This window comes from Lontra canadensis, unplaced genomic scaffold (assembly GCF_010015895.1).
Source record: "Lontra canadensis isolate GAN:19392208 unplaced genomic scaffold, GSC_riverotter_1.0 scaffold94, whole genome shotgun sequence".
Lineage (NCBI taxonomy): Eukaryota > Metazoa > Chordata > Mammalia > Carnivora > Mustelidae > Lontra > Lontra canadensis.
This window is the reverse complement of record NW_022631088.1, coordinates 7,113,265-7,134,213: the sequence shown is the minus strand read 5'-3', so window position 1 is coordinate 7,134,213 and position 20,949 is coordinate 7,113,265. Positions and strand designations below refer to the sequence as shown.

Genomic DNA, 20,949 nt, shown 5'->3' with positions numbered 1-20,949 from the left:
ACTTACTTGACAGAGGGCACGCACAAGCAGGGGGAGGCGGAGAGGAAGAGGGAGAAGCAGGCTCAGGCCTCAACCCCAGGACCCTGGATCATGACCCCAGCCAAAGGCAGACGCTTCACCGACTGAGTCCCCACCGGTGCCCCAGGGCTGGGTTTTCATCAGCTTCAGGTCTGAGTCTTCTAAGCCTGGTGCCTTAAAGCTGAGACATTGAAAGGAAAATAAAGATAGATGTAGACAATTTAAAGATTAAAAACTCATTTATGACACATCTAACACAATAAAACTCAAATGAAAATAAAACAGTGGAAAATATTTGTAATATGTACGACAGATTAAGAACAGAGACATAAAATATGAGAAAGCTTCAAAAATTTGTAAGACAAGTCAGACAGAGAAATGGGAAAGGATATCACCAATCAGCTCACACAAAGGCCCCCACACAGACACACACAACACAACTGACAGATACAACAGGTGAATCAACACGCTTAGTAACCAGAGAAAGGGAAAGGTAAGGTTTTTTTTTAAGCTATCCAGAGCTCAAGAGGGTAAAAGACAATGGCTAGTCTGTGCTCTGTTGGGGGAGTGTCGATTTTTACAATCTTTCTGGAAAACTGTCCAGAAATATTTATTAAAATGTTTAACATTTTCCCTATATTCACTCTGCAATTTCTTTGTAGGTATTTACTCTAAATGGACTAAGGTGTGATAGTTATCATGGTGAAAAATTAGGAATAACGTATAATGTGCACATCCTGTAGGTTGATTAAATAAGTGATAATGTATTTATTTTTTTGAAATAAAAATTTTATTTTCATTTATTTGAGAGGGGTGGGGGCAGAGGGAGAGGGAGAGAGAAGCAGACTCCCCGCTGGGAAGAGAGCAAGACACAGGGCTCGATCTCACAAAGCTGAGATCATGGCCTGAGCCGAAATCAAGACTTGGAGCCACCCAGGAGCCCCGATAATATATTTATAAGACGGACTCATTGAAAGCTATTATGTGTGCTACATTCATTAAGAGAAAAACATTTTCGGGATGGCCGGGTGGCTCAGTCCTTAAGTGTCTGCCTTCGGCTCAGGTCATGATCCCAGCGTCCTGGGATCGAGCCCCACATCGGGCTCCCTGCTCAGCGGGAAGCCTGCTTTCCCTCTCCCACTCCCCCTGCTTGTGTTCCCTCTCTCGCTGTGTCTCTGTCTGTCAAATAAATGAATAAAATCTTTTAAAAAAAGAGAGAAAAACGTTTTCATTATACATTATATTGTTAAAAGTACAGTAGACAAAATTTACACAAAATTTTTACATACATATATAAGACAAATTTCTGGGATGATGTTCCCCAAAATGTTAACAATAGTTAACTCCGAATTGTGGACTTCCAAATGAGTTTCTCTGTGGGTTTTGTTTTTTTTTCTCTCTGTCTTCTTTAAAATTTCTAATATTATTAAAGTATCATTTGTTTCAAAAGTTATTTTCAGTTTGGAGATAAGAAAAGAGAAGAGGACTGATGAGTGCCCTGAGGATAATTTACATCCTTTAAAAGAATTCAATTGTGTGCAAAGAAGAGTAAGACAGAATTAACTATGAATTCAACTCACAAAGCTAAGAAACAGACAGCAAAAGAAACAGGAAAACAAGGGCAAGTATTTAATAGGAATGAGAGTAAAATGGTGAACTAAAAATAGAAAAATGCTGTAATTAACAAATGTCAAAGATCCATGGAAGAAAATCAAGGAACGAGATCAGCCCTGATCAGGTCTTACTAAGAACAACGAGAAAAGAGGCCCCAGAGAGCCAACACTGGGAATTCCCAAGGAGGATATATATGATCACAGAGAAAACCTACAAGCTTGCCTCTCCAACTGACAAATATTTAAAAAAGAAATAGTATTACTGTAGGGTTCATGAGGGGGTATCATGAATTTGATACATTAGTACCACATTTCAGGGAACAATTTGACCATTATTATTTAAAACCTAAACATTTTTGTTATCTATGAATTCAGAAATCTGACTTTTGGGTATTTATCCAAAGGGAAATAATCACAAGATACGTAAGTAGGTAGCTGTGAGACATGAGAGAGAGAGAGACAGAGAGATAGAGAGAGGCAGAGAGAGAGACAGAGAAAGAGACAGAGACTGAGAGACAAAGAGAGACAGAGAGAGACAAAGAAAGAGAGAGACAAAGAGAGGCAGAGAGAGAAAGAGAGACAAAGAGACAGAGAGACAGAGAGATGGAGAGACAGAGAGAGAAAGAGAAAGAGAGAGACAGAGAGATGGAGAGACAGGGAGAGAGGAATGCGCAACCCCCATGACTGATGAGTAGCAGTGATCATCTCTGGGAGATAATGAACAACCTTAATCTACTTTATGTCCATTTCCTACTCAAGTATGAATCATCAACGCCAAGAGAAAATTTAGGAGATACAAGTGAGTAATTTACAGAAAAGTAGGCAATAAACATTCAAAAAAAGACTCAACCTGGCTGGTAATAGAAGAAATACAAATGAAAACAATGATCTGAACCATTTTTAATTACCGTACTGGCACATTTTTTAATGATGAGATCTCCTGTGGTTGACGACGGGCTTAACTACGAGCAAGGGGTAATGAAAACTGGTTCAATCTTCACAGGGGATACATTTGAACTGTGTATAAAATGGTAAGATTTTGCCTACCTTCTATTTGAAAACCTCAAATATTTTGCTCTAAGGACATAATTCTGAAATGTGAAGATTAATGGAAGGACCTTCGCTGTGGTGTGATTTACAGTGGGGAGGGGCCGTGTGAAGTCTTGGCATCTTCAACAGAGAACTGGCTCGCACTTGCCCTGGAATATACTGCCGCCATCAACAATAAAGCTGAGGAATCGGGTGCAAAGATGTGGAAATAAATCACAGAACCAAAAAATATCTAACTCGATAGATTTATGGCTGATTTTTTTAAGGAAAAAGGAAGGCATTGAAAGACCAATACAATGTGCTCTATGCTTCAGCTCTAGTTCTATAAATTACACCAACGACCTCTTTCTCTTACTCCTCTGCATTTCCCAAGTGCTCATTCACAAGCACTGTCGCACTCACATCACCCATTTCCTGCGTGTTTTCTTGCTAACAGGATTCCATCTTATCTGCAGTGCCCTCGACCAGACCAAGGGGGAATCACTTCTTGGTCTTGAGCCAATAGCAGCAATCTGGCTTTTCATTGTCCCAGCAGTCCCCCACAGGTCCCCTTCTCCACAGACTTTGGCTGTGTGATGCACTGTTGGGACTGGTCTGCCCTCCCGATGAAAGGGACAGATGTGACTGGCTCTCCTCTTCCCTCGTCATCTGTCTAGGGAGTGGATGTTATGGCTCAAGTGGATGGCAGCCTTCTGGAAAACTCCAGGGAAATGCCACAAGCTTCACTGCTGGTCCTGGAAGGTTTGAGTCTCTGATCTGTCATCAGCAATCGCTCGCCTTCAGACATCCTCTAATGTAAGAAGATCAGCCCCTGTTTGTTTGTTTAAGATGGGTTTTCTTTCTTTCTTTCTTTTAAGATTTTATTTATTTATTTGACAAATAGTAAGAGATCATGAGCTGGGGCAGACGGAGAGGAGGAAGCAGGCTCCCCGCTGAGCAGGGAGCCCGATGTGGGGCTCAATCCCAGTACCCTGGGATCATGGCCTGAGCCGAAGGCAGAGGCTTTAACCCACTGAGCCACCCAGGTGCCCCAAGATGGGTTTTCTGATACTTACAGCAAAAAGCATCACTGATTTAAATGTGCAGTAAAACCATGAAAGAAACCATTACTTAACATTAAGAAGTGGGACAAAAGGATGGGAAGAGCACGTCCACATTTTATCTGTATTTTCTAGATGATACCTGTAACACACTTGTAATAACAATCTAGTAAAGTTATTAAAAGTGTATCATAGTCTGGAGCACATCGAACCCCACAATGCTGACCCCGAGAGGCCTGGCAGCCATGGGCTGGATTGCTATGCGATCTTGGGAGCGCCCCTGTGGTTCCTGAACGTGGCCTCCCAGTCCGTGTAGAGACCATGCGGCCGATGACTTCCGGCCCCTTGCTAAGAGCTCTAGCTCAGCGGTTCGGTAGTGACCGCTGAGTCTGTCTTCCCTCCAGACAGTGACTGACTGGAAATATGGTCTGTGCAGGGAAAGTGCTCAGGAGTGGGAGACAGACACTACCCCCTCCTGGCTGAGGAGAGAACACGCACCAAGACTGCTGACCACCAGAGGCTGGAGGGAGAGGCGGGCAAAATGGGGGAAGGGCACCAAACAGTACAAACTCCACGTGATAAGATACATAAGTCGTGGAGATGTAAATGTATCGCATGGGGACTACGATTGAGAATAGGTTCTCTGTTGGATGTCTGGAAGTCGCTCATCTAAAAGTTGTCATCACAGGAAAACAAACCGTAACTGTGTACGGTGGTGGGTGAACCAGACTTACCGTGGCAGGCGTTCTGCAATGAGGACGCACGAATATCAAATCGCTACGTTGTACGCCGGAAACAAATACGTTCTATGTCAATTATCTCTAAAACCAGAGTGCGTGAGAAGCAGGGAACCAGAGGTCACTTCATAACTGTCCTTGTGATGTCAGAATACCATCCGGCGTGATTCTCCTCTGCTCAGAGTGGACTGAACCCTTTCCCCAAACTCCCAGCCGAAGTCTTAATTCTGTAACACGTTCTCTCTGACACCTGCTGGTAAGAGGCCCGGCGTTCCCCTCGGTGTGCTTCCTCCCCGGCCCGACAAGTAGTAGATCCAACTTGTCCGGCTGCAGGTGTGTCCCTAGACCTCTCTGGCGGGAAGGTACTGATAACAGCAGCGATTCGAAGCCGTTAATTGCTACTATCAGCAATGATTATTTTTGAAAATTATGATTATCGTTATGAACCAAGTGGGTCAGGCATATAGGGTGCAACTCCGGGGAAGCGACGGAGATTCCGCCAGAAGGTGGGTTTGGAAGAGGGTGCAACATGTTTACCTCGTGTTCTCCTGCGTGAAACGGGGTTGCAGAACAGCAGAACGCTGGCTCCTACACACACGTTAAAATACCCCCAAGAGATGCTGACAGGTCCGGATTTTGAGAAGGTCTCTCCACAAAAGCAGAGAACTGGTCTCCTCTGTTCACAGCTGACCAGCGCAGTCAGAAAAACGCAGATCTGGTCACACAGCCCAAACCCAATACATTTTTCTTGAATAAATGAATCCAAACGTCCTGAAACACGCAACAGAGCGGTGGAACAGCTTACAGGTACACGGGGCTCAGCGTAAATGTAGCTGCCGCGTGCAGCAGACACTGGCGTTAACAGATTTTACGGAGAGGGAAGCTGAGGCACAGACCAGTTAGTGACTCACCAGCGATCCACGGCTGGTACGTGGTTGAGCTGGGATTCAAATCCACGTAGTCTGGGGCACCAGGGGGGCTCAGTCGGTTCAGAGCCTGCCTTTGGCTCAGGCTGTGATCCTGGGGTCCTCTGCTTCTCGGCTCCCTTGCTGCTCCCCCCTGCTTGTGCTCTCTCTCACTCTCAGTTTCTCAAATAAATAAATAAAATCTTAAAAAAGAATAAATCCGTGAAGTCTGACTTCAGACTCTGCTCCAAACCAACATAGACTAGTAAAGATGTGGAGGGTAATTCTGCAAAATTCACAGTGTATTTTTATGTTTGTATGCAAAAACACAGAATGCTCATTTTTTTCTTTCACCGAGTGTGAGGAAAAATGGTTTCTGCATTTAAATTAGTCATTGACTAGGCCACCGAATGGAAATTGTAGATCATATAACTCAACCACAGCAAAGTAAGGGCACCCATAAACACCAAAATAATGGGGGGGGACGCAGCAAAGTCAGGGGTGAAAAGGGGACCTTGAAGAGATTCAGAGGCGTTGAAAATTACAAGGTAAAGCGAATAGTAACTCTGTGCCTGTGAATTTGAAATTGTAAATGAGATGGACAATTTTCTAGGAAAACGTAAATGATTAAAACCGACCCAAGCGGTGCGACCTTTTTCTAAGGAAAAATGGAACGTGCGTGTGCGTGTTTACCTTGGCAGTCGGTCCCGCAGGACTGTGGTTGGGAAAGGCGGGGCTCCTGGGCTGGAGGTGGGAGGTCCCAGCCTGGGGCGGGGGCAGCACTTTCTTTGCGGACTGAAGCCTTGAGCTTTGCGGGTTCCCAGCAAGCAGGAGTCACCTGTTACAAAGAAAACACAGCTGTTGGCGGCGGGCTGCCCTGCAAGTCCTGGGAATAAGGAGGAGGTGCGCGGAAGGGGCCGGGATGGAAACCCCATAACCGGATCCCACCCCTCCACACCCTGGAGTCTTCCTGCCACAGTCGCCCCCCTCTTCCCTTCCTCTCCCTCCCACGCTGTGGACGGACATTCTGGATCCGAGGGCGTTTGACGGAGGAAACCCGAGGAAGGCAGAGCCGCGTGGAGAGTAAAGGGGACCCGAGTTCAAATCCCTACCCGGTCCCGCACGTGCGGCGTCAGGCTCGCGGAGCGCGCCGCCCTTCTCCCGATCCCCGGAGCCCCCAGCCGGCTCCCGCGAGGCGGTCTGGCCAGTCTGACCGCGGCTCTGGGGTGCGGGCGGGGCGGCGGGCGCCTCTCCCCTCCCCCGCTGCCCCGGCGGTGCTCGCTCCTCCCCGGCACACACACCCACACAGCCCGCCGGCGTCGCGGCTGGAGACGCGCTCCGGGCGCGGGCGGGCAACGGCGCTCGCCAGCCGGCGGCGGGGCCGGGACGGAGTGCAGGAGACCTGCAGGAGAGAACTGGGCGCAGTTCTCATCTTCCACGCTTCCTTCCCTTAAAGAAGAACTCCCTTGTTCTCGCTTGAACTTGGAGGAGCAAGGGGGTGCTCAGAAGCCGCTGACGCAGGGGTCTTATTTATGAACCTTGACGAAGTTCTGAGCAAGTCACTCAACTGGACCGGCGAGGCCCGAGCTAATCCCAGCGCCCGGGCGCGGTTCAGCCTGGAAGTGCCCCTTGGTAACCAGCCCGAAGCGGAGGGCGGGAGTGCCAGGCACCCCCGGACCTTGCTTTTGGAGCCATGACCCTACCGGTGGCCCGCACTCAGGTGGCCTCGTTTGGCGAGCGTCCTCCCCAGGTAAGCGAACCGCAGGGGTCCGCCCTGGTCCACCCGGTGGGAGGGATCTTGAGCTCCCAAGAAGTAAGTCCACGCGTTTAGCCGAGGCAGGAGTGGGAGGCTGGAAGGAAAGTCTGCTTTTATCACAGGAAATTGTGGGAGAAGGGTGTGGAAGATGGATTTACATTTTTTCATTTTTGCATTGACGCGTGGGGGTGAGATGCGTAGGGGCCTGGATTTTTGTAGGAAATGGTTGCGGAGCGGAGCGGGGCGGGGTGATAGGCGTCTGAATTTCTGCAGGGACCGAAAAGGGAGCAAAGCCTACAGTTTTGCAGAAACCTAGGAGGATCGGGAGGTGAGAGGCTGTGATCCTGAAAATGTTCGAGAAACTGTAAAGAGTTGGAACGTGAGCATTTCAGAGCAATGACGGAGAAGCACTTACCGCGCGGCTTGTCCCTGACGCCGCGCTCGGCCTTCGGGAAGACGCCCGGGGACCGCGGCGGCCGCAGCGCGCGCCGCCGGAGTCCAGCACCTCGGACAGCGCCGGGCGCCGAACCCGGCCCCGCGCACCACGCGCTCCCCGCCCGGGCCGCCGCGCCTCGCCGCCTCCCGCGCGCGGAGAGAGGCCTCCCGGGTCGCAAACGCGGACGTGGAGCTCTGCTTCTGGTCCGCCTCGAACTGCTTCCCGTGACTGCGGAAGGAAGAGGCGGGGTATAAACATCCCCCCGCTTCCGTGAGCGCGACCGCCGAACGCGTGGCCTCCTGGATTTTGAAAGGCGGCCCAGACTCCTCCAAAACCTACGCTTACTGAGCGCCCGCCTGCGCCAGGCCGGGTGCTGAGCGCTCCACTCGGTTCTGCGGTCGTTAGGCACGCAGAGAGCCTGGGTGCTGTTATCCCTGTGCTGGGGATGGAGGGGCTCGGTCACCCGTGCAGGTCCCTACTGCCGGCCGTGGTGTACCACTCCTGTCCACCCCGCCGGGCTGCAGCAGTGGTAGGTGTGCCTGAGCCGGCTCAAGTCCCCCGGAAAGCTCTGCACTTGGGTTCAGGGGGGCAGAGTTTGAATCAAAGCTGGGCCGTTTAGGAACCTGTGCTCTTGGGCACAATCACCCAACCTGTCTGAACGCAGAGCTCTGTGTCTGGAAAATTAGGGTAATGACGCTTCCTTTGCAAAAGTGCAGGGCAAGATGGTCAAAGAGATCGTGTACCTGGGGGAAATCTCTGCAAACTGTGGACTGCGGTTGGGGGGTGGGGGCCGGAAAGGGGGCCCAGGTGACTGAAAGAGGGAAAGCATGGGTGATGAATGGCAGTGGTACCCCAGAGCCGGGCTCAGAGGGAGGATCCTGGATGAGTTTGAGTCAGGATAATAATTCCTTAGGTATTCACAGGACTTTGTACAGTGTTCCTATGTGGCCTCCGTTTGAGCCTTACAGCAGTCTTGGTAGGCGGGGTTGGAGTTCTTCTATGCCTGTGGCAAAACGACGCTTGGGGGAGCCACACAGCCACCTAGCAGCAGGACTGCCATCCTAATCCAGGCTGCCTGCCTCTCTGCTCTGCAGTCTTTCTGCCGCAGCTGTACGTCCTCAGGGGCTAGGATTGTGGAGCGGATACAGACCTACAGGGCATGGAGAGAAGCCCTGTAAGTATCAGGTCTAACCAGGTGAAAATGATTTTGTAAGCCACTGTTTGATCCATGGAAACAGCAAGTTCATGTAGATCAACCGCATACATACTCATCGATTGTATTTTCTTTTGTTCCACAAGGACTTTCGGGCAATTTATAAAGATCCACAAGATGTCAGTTTGACACATCGGAAGTAGCTGAGATTCATTAAGCTATAACTGTGGGCAGACTGATGTGTACAAACATAAGAACAGCCATAAGCTTATTTTGTTGAATCTGCTGTGTAGAACATGTCCTTCATCCACGGGAGAAGGAGGAGAAGAAGAGGAGAAAGAAGAAGGAGGAGGAGGAGGAAGAGGAAGAAGAGGAGGAAGGGGAAGGGGGGGAGGAGAAGGAGAGAGGAAGCTGAGAAAGTAGGTAAGGAACAAGATTCAGGCCATAACCGGAAGTAAGACGAATATACAACACGTGTACTCTGGAGTCTAGAGGCTTGCTGTGGGTCACTATGAAGTACTGTGTATGACCAGTGTCTTTCTCGGGGATAGGAACCGCTTTGTAGGTGTTTGCAGGAGTCTGCTGGCCCTCCTACTTTTGCACAATTTTTCCTTCAGGAAACAGTCTTGAAAAGAAATGCAATGCCTCGACCCTCTGATTTACCGTGCTGCCTAACAAAGGAAGTTTAACGGGAAATCCCATGCCAAGGTGCCTCGAGGAAGACGAGAGAAAGCAGATGGGATCTTCGTGGCACCGAACTCATTGTTGCGATGGCTCGCAGAAGCACACCGTACTTTGAAGTTTATGAAAAGCGTTTCTCCATCTTTTAGCTCACTGGATGCTTCTAACAAAACTGTAGAGGTAAGAAGCTAGGGGGTGAGGGAAAGAACGAAGACAGAGCATCCTGACTTGAATTCCAAGTTCATTTTACTTTTATGCCTAGTGTCCTAAACCGCATCCCTGCAGAGGCCACTGAAGTAGCCTGAGCGTAGGAATCAGGCCCGTCATAGGATGACAGAGAATCGCAAGGCCTTTGCCAAACTGAACAATAAACGATGCATCTTAAAACATTCAAATTTTAAAAATTAAAACACTGTGCCAGTCAAGCAAGGCGACCCTGGGAGCCACATTTGGCCCTCGGTCCTTTACTGGGCAACCTTGATCGACGTCACTCAGGCTGCAGGTATGGGGAGGCGCGGGAGGGAGAGAGCCTGAACCCGGCAAGATGAAAGACTGTCTGTCCTTAAATCCCGTTTCTAAACTGGGAACCATTGGACAAGATGCCTCCTCCCAGCTCCAGAAATATTAGGCTTTAATAGTTTCGTGGACAGTAAAAGAATCCAGCAGTTTCTGGGCCAAGAAAGGGCAACCACTTCCACCCACCCACCCCTCCAACAGAGAGAACATCTTTTTCTTATTTTTTTTGGTGTTGGTGATGTTTTAGTTTCCGGGGTTTCTCATCCAGTCAGTCCCTGCGCCTTTGGAAGGTGTGTTCACCCCACTGTGGTGGCCCCGTTTCTGAGGGAGACGGAAAACAGCCCTGAGGAGGAACGGGAGAAGGGTGGGCTGAGGGGCAGGGAGGACAGACCACGGGGAAGGAACCAGACGAATTTTGCTCACGTCTCAGTGAGCAAAACTTAACTCTGTTTCTTAACTTCTTAACTCTGTTTCTGAAACACATGGGGGGGGGGACCCACTCTGGGGTTGCTAATTTTAAAACATGGTGCCTCGTGCCAAGTGCTTGGGGTTTCAAAATTCAGGAGCCTCCTTCCCTCTGACAGGCGGAGGAACCATGAAAGGCGACTCATCCTCCCTGCGTTAGGCGTCCCTGTCCCTAATATTCGTTCTCTGCCACGCACATCAGGAGATCAATTCCCAAATCAAAGTCAGTCAGACCTCGGTTGGCTCCCGCGCTCCCGTAGGTCACTATTCAATGCTGCCTTCGGAGCGCCTTTCCAGGCTGAGGCTCCTCTCAGCCTCGTCCCACCGGTGCTCCTGACCCTCATCCTCCCTCAGAGGCTCCTAGGTGACCTCCAGCTTCCAGCCAGACCCTTCCGAGCCCAACTTCCACACTCTTTGTCCTTGATGCGTGGCACATGTGTTGACACTCAGTCTATGTGCCATGGTGAACGAAGGATGAATGGGCCAGTAACGCCAGTGTGTCCGACGTGGTTTGTGTCACTATATTCAAGCTTCATCCATACAAGCATGTCAGTGTATCAGCACTTTATGGGGAGATAACGCCCTAGGGAGTAGGAGTGAGGGCAGTGAAAGGTGGAGAGGGAACGAGGACGACCAGGTACAAGGGGACACGCAGCCAGCCACGGCCTGACAGCAAGCGTCCGCAGCTCTGTTTTGTGGAAGGCATGTCCTCTACGGCATCCCCTGCCCCGAAATCCTTGAAGCCCACCAACAGCAGGGAGAGGAGGTGGCCTGACGTCTGTTTCCCACCACCTCCCTTTAGTCAGCAGCTGCTCTAGAAAGGGTTAACGCGCCCACGTGTCTGCACCCAGTGGCCTCAGGGAAGCTGCTGCTCCTGGCCCGTTGAAACCGGCTGTGGGACTCGGGCCACCTGTCACCTGCAGCACCGACCTGTCACCTGTAGCAACCACTGACCTGTCACCTGTAGCAACCACTGACCTGACCAACGACGTGGGAAAGGGGCACGCCCTGCCAAGGCCACTCGGGCCAAAGAGACAGGCGGGAGGCCAACACCTGAGATGGGCAGGTCGACATGACCGCGTCAGTCTGGGGGACGCAGAAAGCGAACAGCAGGCTGTCGTCACCCACCGTGCGGGTGAGCCGAGGGTCTGAGTCTGTCCTCACTCAGAGCTCTTGCATTTTTGTCATTCAGGAATGTCAGTTGGGAGGCACACAGTGAAAAAGTGGCTGTGGACAGTATGGAAAGTGCTCCCTACACACAGAGTCGTACCCTCAGATGGGCTGCAAACTGCCAGGACACCCCGTCTGCATTCTGTTCTCTCCTTAGATGCTGGGGTGTGGGACAAGGCCTGAGCTCGGGGGAGCAGGGGGCCGCTGATCCCAAGTTCAGGGAGAGAAGCATCTCCCAGAGATGCCCTCCTGTCCCCTCTGGCCCTTACTCCTTTCCCTCCCTTCCAGCCTCTTTCCCTCCCTGCCCCGGACCTTGAAGGAGTCTGGAGGGATGCGATGTGCCCCACACGCGACTCAGAGGGATAACACCACAGTCCATCCTCATGCCCGTCCCGTCCTCCTTTTCCTCTCTCTTGTTCCTTTCCCCTGAATCTTCCTTGATCCTCCTCCTAATTATGACACCGCTGATGAGGGAGAGAAGACCGCGTCCCTGCCTCGGGGCTCAAGGAGGCCGACCCAGGAGATGAACACGTCGATGCTCAATGGAGAAGGTTGCAAGGCGTCAAGGAGCCCGGGAGATGCCGTGTCGGGTTTTTCTTGTGTCGCGTAGTGTGTGTGACTGCGACGGTGCGCGTGGGTCATGCGTGTACTGTGTGTGGGGTGCGCGTCTGGGTGCTGTGCGAGTGTGAGGAAGAGAGAGGGAAAGATAGTGCAAGCATTCCAGCGTGTGCATATACTACACTTTATTTTCTTCTTGGTGGGCTGTGGCTAGATTTTGCATTTGTTGAATTGTGCTGCTGGGAACGTTTCTGTACACGTTTGGCTACACAGGTTTACTGGTAATTTATTGATGTGAAGGAATCACCCCAAAACGAGTGACTTGGAACAGTAATCAGTTATTTGTGCGTGTTTCTGCGATGCGGACCAGGCTCTGGAAGCTTCTGCCAGCCTCACCTGCGTTCCTTCCCGCAGGGGTGGCCAGCTGGGGGCCGGTGGCCCAGGTGGCCTCGCTCGCACTGAGGCGGTCATCGGGGCCGGCCCGCTGGGACGCCGTGTGTCCCTGCCGGTGGGGCACCCCGCATGTCTTTACAGGCAGCAAACGAAGGTCCACAGGGCCTTGCAAGTCACACACGGCCACTCCGGCTGCGCTTTCTTGGTCAAGGCAGGTCTGCATGGAGGAGGGGCGAGGGTCTTCGCAGGTCTGTGCTGGGGAGGGAGGACATCGTGGCCGCGCTTCTCAGTCAACCGCAGACGGAAGCCCGCGCGGAGTGTCTGGGGCGGAGGCTGGTTTCCGCCCCGCCAGCGGGTTCCTGCCGCCTCGAATCCTGGTCCGACCCTGGTCTCGGAGCCACTGGTCTAATTTTAGCCGCGTCGGATTACACAGCATGTGTAGTGGCCCGTTGTGCCTTAATTTGATTTTCTCTGCCTACTAATGAGGCTCAGCACCTTTTTATGTGCTTGTTGGCAGTTTGTGGGTCCTCTTTTGGAGGAAGTGATCTGTGGGAGTTCTTTATATAGCCCGCGCCTGAGTCAGCTGTCATCTCCCTCTGCCCTCCCGCTTCGGTCTTGAGTGATTCTCCTCTTGATTAAAAAGGAAGTGGCATCTGAGCCGAGGTCTGCGGGACGATGAGTCAGGAACGAAGAACGGGGAGACCTTGCAGTTAGGGGCACGAGGGGTGCCGAAAGGAATGAGCAGGCGGGCTTCTGAGGGAGACGGCGTGCACAGGGGACGGAGCAACAGCAGGGGAGCTGGGGGGCTGGGCTGGGGACCAGGGGCCTCTGAGGGAGCAGGAGGCCGTGTTTTCGCTGCTCACTCCCTCTCCTTCATTTGTGGCGTGGAACCTGCTTCATTATGTCCAGCGTGCGGGGACGCACACACCTAACCCACAGACCTTCCTAAAGGGATCTTATTATAGGTCCTTTTTATAGGTCCTTATCAGGCCCTTCTTAGAGGGGATGGTGGAAAAAGAAGAAAAAGGGCATACCTCACGCACACACACACCCACACATGCACACCCACGTGCACACACACAGTAGGAGCCCAAAGGAGGAGGCACAGAGATGGGGAGACAGCGGCCATGCGGTGTCCCTGGGCGGGAGCGTTTCTACAGAAGATCTTGGGGGACCATGAACACACCGCAGCACGACCCCCTGAGATCTAGCCCTCAGGACAAAGCCTTGTTGGAAGCAGAGGGACACTGGACGTTTAACCGCAGTCAATTCTCTGAAGGGAGTGGCTTCCCAGAGGCGTGTGCATGTGCGTGTGCGTGTGCTCGTGCCATGCACGTGCGCGTGTGCACGTACGAGGAGAGCTCTTCTTCGTTGCAACCTTAAGTGTGGTTTGGGCTTTTAAGAAAATTGCAAGTACCTGTTAACGTATTAGAGACTGATAAAGGGTGTGGGTCCGTCTGTCAACCTCAGCCAAGGAAGGCTTCTGACTTCCCATTTAACAGAGGGTCATAAACTGATCAGAAACGGCTCAGGGCAGTAGGGTCGGGGGAGGAAAGATGTGCCTTAGGTGGGGAGCCAGGACCGTCAGCTCAGCAGGAGCCTGGGGGACGGAGTCCCTGTGGAGGGGCTGTGCTGGCACAGACGTGGGCCCGGGGGGGGGGGCCCACCTCTCCTCATCCGCAGACGGCCTCTCCAGAGACACCGGGTTTGGGGGCTCTGGGTGCAGGAACTCAGGGAGGGACATGGGGCCAGGTTTGGCAGGGCTCAGCCGAGGATGCTCTGGTGTGGGCAGGTGTGTGATCCCGCCCATCCTCTGCCCTGCACCTGTTCCCGGGGTGGGGGGGAAAGGGGTGCGGCATCATTCTGGAAGACCAGGAGGACGATGGGATTCTGACACCTGCTGGAAAAGTAGAGACTACAACCCGGATGGGGGTAGCGAGATTGGTTTTGCTTTATGATGATTTTTGCCCCCTGATTTCTCCCCTCTTATAGCAGTGACGCATGCTTATGTCAGGAAGTACGGCAAGGAGAAGATGAAAACCGTCCATCACTCTATCACCATTCTGGCGTGTTTCCTGCTGGAAGAAGAATGGGGTGAACAATTATTTACGAGGTGACCCGAGAGGCAGCCTCGCTGCTCGATGCTGGGGCTGCGGCAGCGAACCAGGCAGACATGGGCCTTTCTGCGTGGGGAAGCCAGCGTGGCCCACAGGCACGAATTGTGGTTTCCTCCATGACATTTGAGGTAAGTGACGGCCGTCTGTCTTGCTTACCGCGCGCTGGGCTTGTGTCTGCGGCTTCGCCGTGGGGAAGGGTTCTCGTACGTGCTCTCGTTCGACCTCTGTGCTGGCTCTGTGAGGGGCGGCCACCGTCCCCCGACCCCACACACACGACAGACGGTTGCGGACGAGCTGGGTAACCTGGTGGGATCCGGCGGCACGTGGCTCCGCACCAGCCACAGCACTCTGGCTGCCTGCAGAGCACACATCATCCCTCTCCCTTCTCCCTCGCTAGGTCTGATCGCCGTGGTGGCCCGGAGGCACTGCCGAGGCCAGGATGATGGACGACGACACGGAGCTGAGGACGGATGGGAACTCCCTCCTGAAGGCGGTGTGGCTGGGGAGGCTCAGGCTGACCAGGCTCCTCCTGGAAGGGGGCGCTTACATCAACGAGAGCAACGACAAAGGGGAGACGGCCCTCATGGTGGCGTGCATCACCCAGCACGTGGACCAGCAGAGCACCAGCAGGCCCAGGATGGTGAAGTACCTGCTGGACCAGAGGGCAGACCCCAACATCCAGGACAAGTCCGGCAAGACGGCGCTCATCCACGCCTGCATCCGGAGGGCGGGGGGCGACGTGGTGTCGCTGCTTCTGGAGAACGGCGCGGACCCCAGCCTCGAGGACCGTACGGGGGCTTCAGCCCTGGTCTACGCCATCAACGCCGATGACAAGGACGCCCTGAGGCACCTGCTGGACGCCTGCAAAGCCAAAGGGAAGGACGTGATCATCATAACAACCGCGAAGTCGTCGTCAGGCACCAAAACCACCAAGCAGTATCTCAACGTCCCTCCTTCGCCCGGAGGGAAAGACCGCCAGTCCCCGCCACTGTGCACGTCGCCCTCCGACATTGAACTGAAGGCTCCAGGCCGGGGCGCCCCACCCACGGAGAGGGAGGAGGACTTCTTCAGCCTCCAGTCAGGGTGTCTGAGTGCCTGCAACATGGCCAAGGCTCTCAACGAGCCCGGGTCGCCCCTCAGGAAAGTGGGGAACCTCAAGCGGGCCCGCCTGCCCCAGCTGAAGAGGCTGCAGTCCGAACCCTGGGGCCTGATTGCGCCGTCCGTGCTGGCAGCCAGCGCACGTCAGGACGAGACCCACGGCCCCAGCCCGGACAGTGAGGTCATCAAGAGCTTTAGCGATGTGTCCTTCCCCAAGAGGGGGCCGCTCTCCAGAACCAGCAGCATCGATGGCAAAGACCCCACCTTCTTCCCCACCGTTGCCGAGCAGGTGCAGAAGATCATGGCCTCCCCAGGACCAGCATCCTGGAAGGCCGCCCATGAGAAGGGTCAGGCTTCCCACCCCCGTCTGGCCCGGAGAGGAACTCTCCCCATCGACCAGGACAAGGTGGGTATCGGTCCAGCAGGCCCCCCTGCTCTCAAAGATCCCGTGTCCCTCAAGTGGCTGGAGAGTGATTTGCACGACTTAGATTTACAGGCTGGGGCCGACCAGCTCAGCTCGGTCTCCCTGGAATCGAGCAAAGGGCCCTTGGACAGGAAGAGGCTCGACGGCTCCCTCCTGGCTCTCTTCCACGGCTCGCGGGAGTCCCTGGATGCCAAGCCCAGCGCGTCCCCCAGCTCGGCGCGCCGCCGGCCGCCGCCTCTCCTGGAAAGGCGAGGTTCTGGAACTCTGCTGCTGGACCGAATTTCGCACACCAGGCCCGGCTTCCTGCCGCCTTTAAACGTCGGTGGGAACCCACCTGTCCCTGACATCAGATCCAGCAGCAAACCGTCTTCTCCACTCGCGAGCGGCTTAAAATCCATGGTTCCCGTTGCGCCCAGTTCACCGAAGAGAGCAGACTTGAGAGGCAGACGGGCGCTCCTGCGGAGACACTCCATGCAGGCCGAGCAGATGAGGCAGCTGTCTGACTTCGAGCAGACCGTCACCTAGCAGCGCCCGGCAGGCTATAAACCACAGAACTCCGCGCAGTTACTGGAAGCCACCCTGGTCTAGAGCAACAGAGGCGCGCGTCCCGTGGGTCCCGCTGCGCTGGTGGCGGGGACGGAGCCGGGCATTGCTTCCCTGCGGAAGGGGTCTCTGGGTTTATGCAGTGTTCCCTGCAAAGGGCTCAGGGTAATTGGGTTCGAGACACAAAATCACCGAAACCAAAAAATTCCCCACGGTTCTCCCTTCGGGGTTGGGAAGGAACAGCAGCAAGTACAATGATCCCGGCCCCCGACCCCAGCTCCCCGCCACCAGGCAGGCGAGAACGGAGTCCCGAGACGGTATTTGGATCACGCCCTCGGTAATCCATCTATAAAGTGCCTACAGAGACGATGAGGCTTTCACATTTGTCGGGATGTGCAGGAGCTCAGTGCACCCGGAGCTCGGAAATCCCGCAGCTGTGTTCCCTTCCAAGCAGCAGAAGCGGAGCTCCCCCACTCAGAGAGGCCCCGCAGGTGGGCGCTGTCCAGCACCGGGAGCCCCAGACCCTTCCCGCCCCCGCCACACCTGTGTTCATGCACACCTGCAGGTGTGTAGCGGGTCCCCAGCGATGTGTCCCCCGAATCCCGATGGGCCGTCCTTGGGGGGCGCCTCAGAGACGCGGCCTGCCCCCTGCCCTGACACTAGCTCTGTGTTGAAATCTTGCGGGGGCTGTTAATGAATTTGGAGTTGAATGTGATACAATTTCCAGAACAGACCTTTTTCTTGCTTGTTCTTGAGAAAACTTGATGAGACTCCCCAAAGCCAGGACGATAATAACGGTGGGACAGGCGTGGGGTAAGAGCACAGGCGGTGCTTCTCAGGACGGAGCCGTGGGATGGCCTTGAGTTCTGTAGCCTGAACAGGGGAAGGGGTGCCAGCCGTCCTTTCAGCTGCTGCCGGCCAGGTAATTGAAGAAAATTCCGGTTTCTGCTGTGTCTGAACTATCCCCATGATGGGAGGTTTGTAGAAATGACTGGAACGACCCTTTCCAGCCACGTTGCCCCAGCCGAGAAGGGAGGCAGACACTCGGCACATCTGCAGTGCTGGAGGCACATTTCGGGCGAGGGCTCCTGGTTACCTCCCAGTCATCTTCCTCTCCTGCTGCCCAGATACGCCGGCTCCAGGGTTAGAAGAATGCAGTGGTCCCTGGGGGTTGCGTACCACAGAGGAATGAGTAAAGGCTCTGAGATTGGGGTTGCATCCCTCTTTTCATCATTTACCAGCTTTGTGACTTCTCGAAGCCTCCACTCCCTCATGGGCAAAACGGGCTTGGCAGTGGTCTACCTTGGAAGGGTGAGGGGGAAGGACGGGCCTGCTGCTGGGCCTGGCACAGACCAGTGACTGGACGGGAGGAGCTCATTCTGACTGACACCTTCAGACTGCTGAAGCTCCCACATCTCAGATAATACATAATATTCTGCACGAAATGGATTTCAGTGCTGCTGAGGAACTCCAGGGTCTCCTTGACACCCCCGGGGATGCCGTGGTACTGAGCCGTCGGCACACTCGTCGAGGAAAATGCCTTCCGCCACGTCGGCTCTCCACATCACAGCATTTCCATCACGACATCTGCTAGGCGGTTGTCCGAGCACCCCAAACAGAAGCGCGGACGACGCTTACAGGTAAACCGAAAGTTTACTTTTTCATCATTCCTTCCGGGCGGGCCCGTCAGTCCTCAGCCCCCACACTGCTGAAGCTTTAGGCTGGGTGAGGCTTTGCCGTGGGGACTGTCCTTGCGTGGCAGGAGGCTCAGCGGCAGCCCTGCCCTCTGCCCACCAGACACCAGTAGCACCTTCCTCCTGGTTGCGACCACCAGAAACATCTCCAGACATGGCCAGACATCTCCTGGGCCCACACCGCCTCAGCTGACCACCGCGGCTCTGGGAGGAGGATAGCGTGCCTGGAAGAAATCAGTCATGACCAGCAAAGCTACACAGAGGTGTGGGTCTGGCTGCGTCAGCCCTCCCACTGACTTGAAGCCAATCGAATTCTGCTTTAGTAGGATGACTGATCGATCGGTCCATAACTCAGGCCCTCGGGGTTCTTGGCAAACACATCTGTGGGAGTGCTGGTGCCCTTTTGTACTTTGCGGGGAGGGAGGAAAATCACGTAAGCTAGTGAAAACCTAGGGCTCACAAACTTGGTTTAGGGTGAATAATGCATAAGCTTCTGGGACCACTGAGTCACGAACAGTTCTTACCAAATGGACGTGACTGCAGGCAAGGACACGTTCCCACACATTAGAGAGACTCATACGGACATCCCTTGTTCTCAGCAGCTCATTAACTCCTCCCCCCCCCACACTCACCCACTGTCCTCACTGCCAGCAAAAGCTAGACTCTGCTAGTAGATCTGGAATAGTCCATCCGTCCCACGCATGCCCACAGCAGGAGCAGCAGGGACTCCTGGCCCGCCTCTGTCCCTGGTGACCTGTCCATTGGCCTTTCTCCGGACGGTACGTCCTCCATCCCTGTTTGACGATGCATTCGCTGCATTAGGCTGGGTTCCAAACTAGTACGACCACAACACTTCCTCACGGTCAGTGCAGCAAAAAGCGATTTTGTCCACATCAACGAACTGCACAAGGATGCTTCTAAAACGCACATTTTAGATTCCACCGTGCTTTCTAGATCAGAGAGGCGCTTCTCTTTTCCGAATCCTAGTGTCACTACCGGAGTTAGCTGCAGATTGTAGTTAAGACTTTCTGGAATGCTTGTCAAAATATATTCTAGAACAGGAGCCTGAAGTTTAAAAGTCTGGAACTTTGGTTTAGCTTCTAGACACCCCGAAGCCGGTTTCTGTTTGTTTATTTAGACCTGTCATAGAGTCTCTTAGAATTTCATCAGATAAACGTGTCCTGGCAAGGGCAGGCTGTGTCTGACCCTTCCCCTTGAACTCCTCCTCCTGCTTGAACTGGTTCTCTGTGGACTCTAGTCTCAAGCTGATGGCGAGCTCAGAGATGTGTCCACATGCAAGTAACGGAACCGTCTAGATATTTCTAACATGTCAATAAAAGATATATGGCAATCCTTCAATAGCACGCCCTTTTTTGTAGCGATATCTCCATGATAAATATCACCTTTTCCTTATGACGGGGTCAACGTGACTGCCTGGGAATATTAGCCTTAGCAGACACCCCAATTTCATGCACGCATAATTTTACAAATTAATTTTTACTTACACAAGTATTATGGTTTCTCTCTTGGTTAAACAAGAGGCAGAGGATGAGAAGGTGCATTTCCATGGCGAGAGGTGGGTCTCTGTACCCTGCCCCCCTCTGCTTGGGTTTCCTGAGTGGGGAGGGGACTGCGCCTGCCACACGCTGCAGTCACGGGGCCTCCCTCCTTGGGCCCAAGGTCTAACGTCGCTGAGTGTTAACATACGCTCCTGCTTGAGGACAGGGCATAGGTATCAAGTGGACGGGCCCTCGTCTCTTAGAGTCAGGGATTTGTGACTCACATTTCATCCGCACCCCGATCCAGTGCAAACCATACCTTTAGGTTCTCCCTTGGGCGACTGGAATGACTTAGGTTAACAAAAATAAAAAAGGATAAGGACTAGTTTCAGTATGTCTCTTCCCCCACTGTCTTCAGGAAAGGCAGGTCCCCATTGTTTCTGAACCCCTAGAGGAGAGATTATGAGGGACCCTACTGGGGGAGGGGGAGGAGAAGCTGATGGGACTGATGGGGGAGAAGGGATGGGGGTTGAGGCCACAGGAGTCCACCTGGAGGGGGAGGGTGCACTCCGAAGACTTACAGAAGGTCAGAAACTTGGGGTCCCTTGAGTGGAACTTGCCTCCTCCCAGAGCAAAACTATGGAGGGGAGAGGCTGCATGGTGCATCCCGGGAGGCGAGGGTCAGGCTGGGCAGGAGGACATCAGAGCTGCCTGCCCAAAAGGAACACGGCAGCTCGGACAGTGCACACACGTCGGCATGGCGGTGAGCCCAAATGCTGTGCGCTGCTGGTACTGCCAAAGAACAGGGCCGGAGAGCTCCTCCGAGACCGAGATGGACATTCTTATTGTCTCTGTTAAGGTTGGTGGTGGGTGGGTGGGGGGGGACAAGACCCATTTTAGATTGATTTAGAAAAGTAAAGAAGCGTGATGCTTCTTACATTCAATGGTAATGAAATGAGATTGATAGCACTCCTATAGTCCATGGTGTGCACAGCGTAGGAAGGAAAAAACCCACATCACACTTGGAATTTGCCGGGGGGAGGTCATCAAGAGTAAAGAACAGACTTCAGGACACAAGACGGA

At 53.4% G+C, this 20,949-nt stretch overlaps 1 protein-coding gene across 1 annotated transcript; it reads left to right on the top strand.

Moving 5' to 3' along the window:
- Window positions 1-15,009: 15,009 nt before the first annotated feature.
- ANKRD34C (ankyrin repeat domain 34C) lies at window positions 15,010-16,702 on the top strand. The gene has a single exon (XM_032836888.1). The coding sequence runs from the start codon at window positions 15,048-15,050 to the stop codon at window positions 16,653-16,655; it is 1,608 nt and encodes a 535-aa protein (XP_032692779.1). The 5' UTR covers window positions 15,010-15,047; the 3' UTR covers window positions 16,656-16,702.
- Window positions 16,703-20,949: the final 4,247 nt, after the last annotated feature.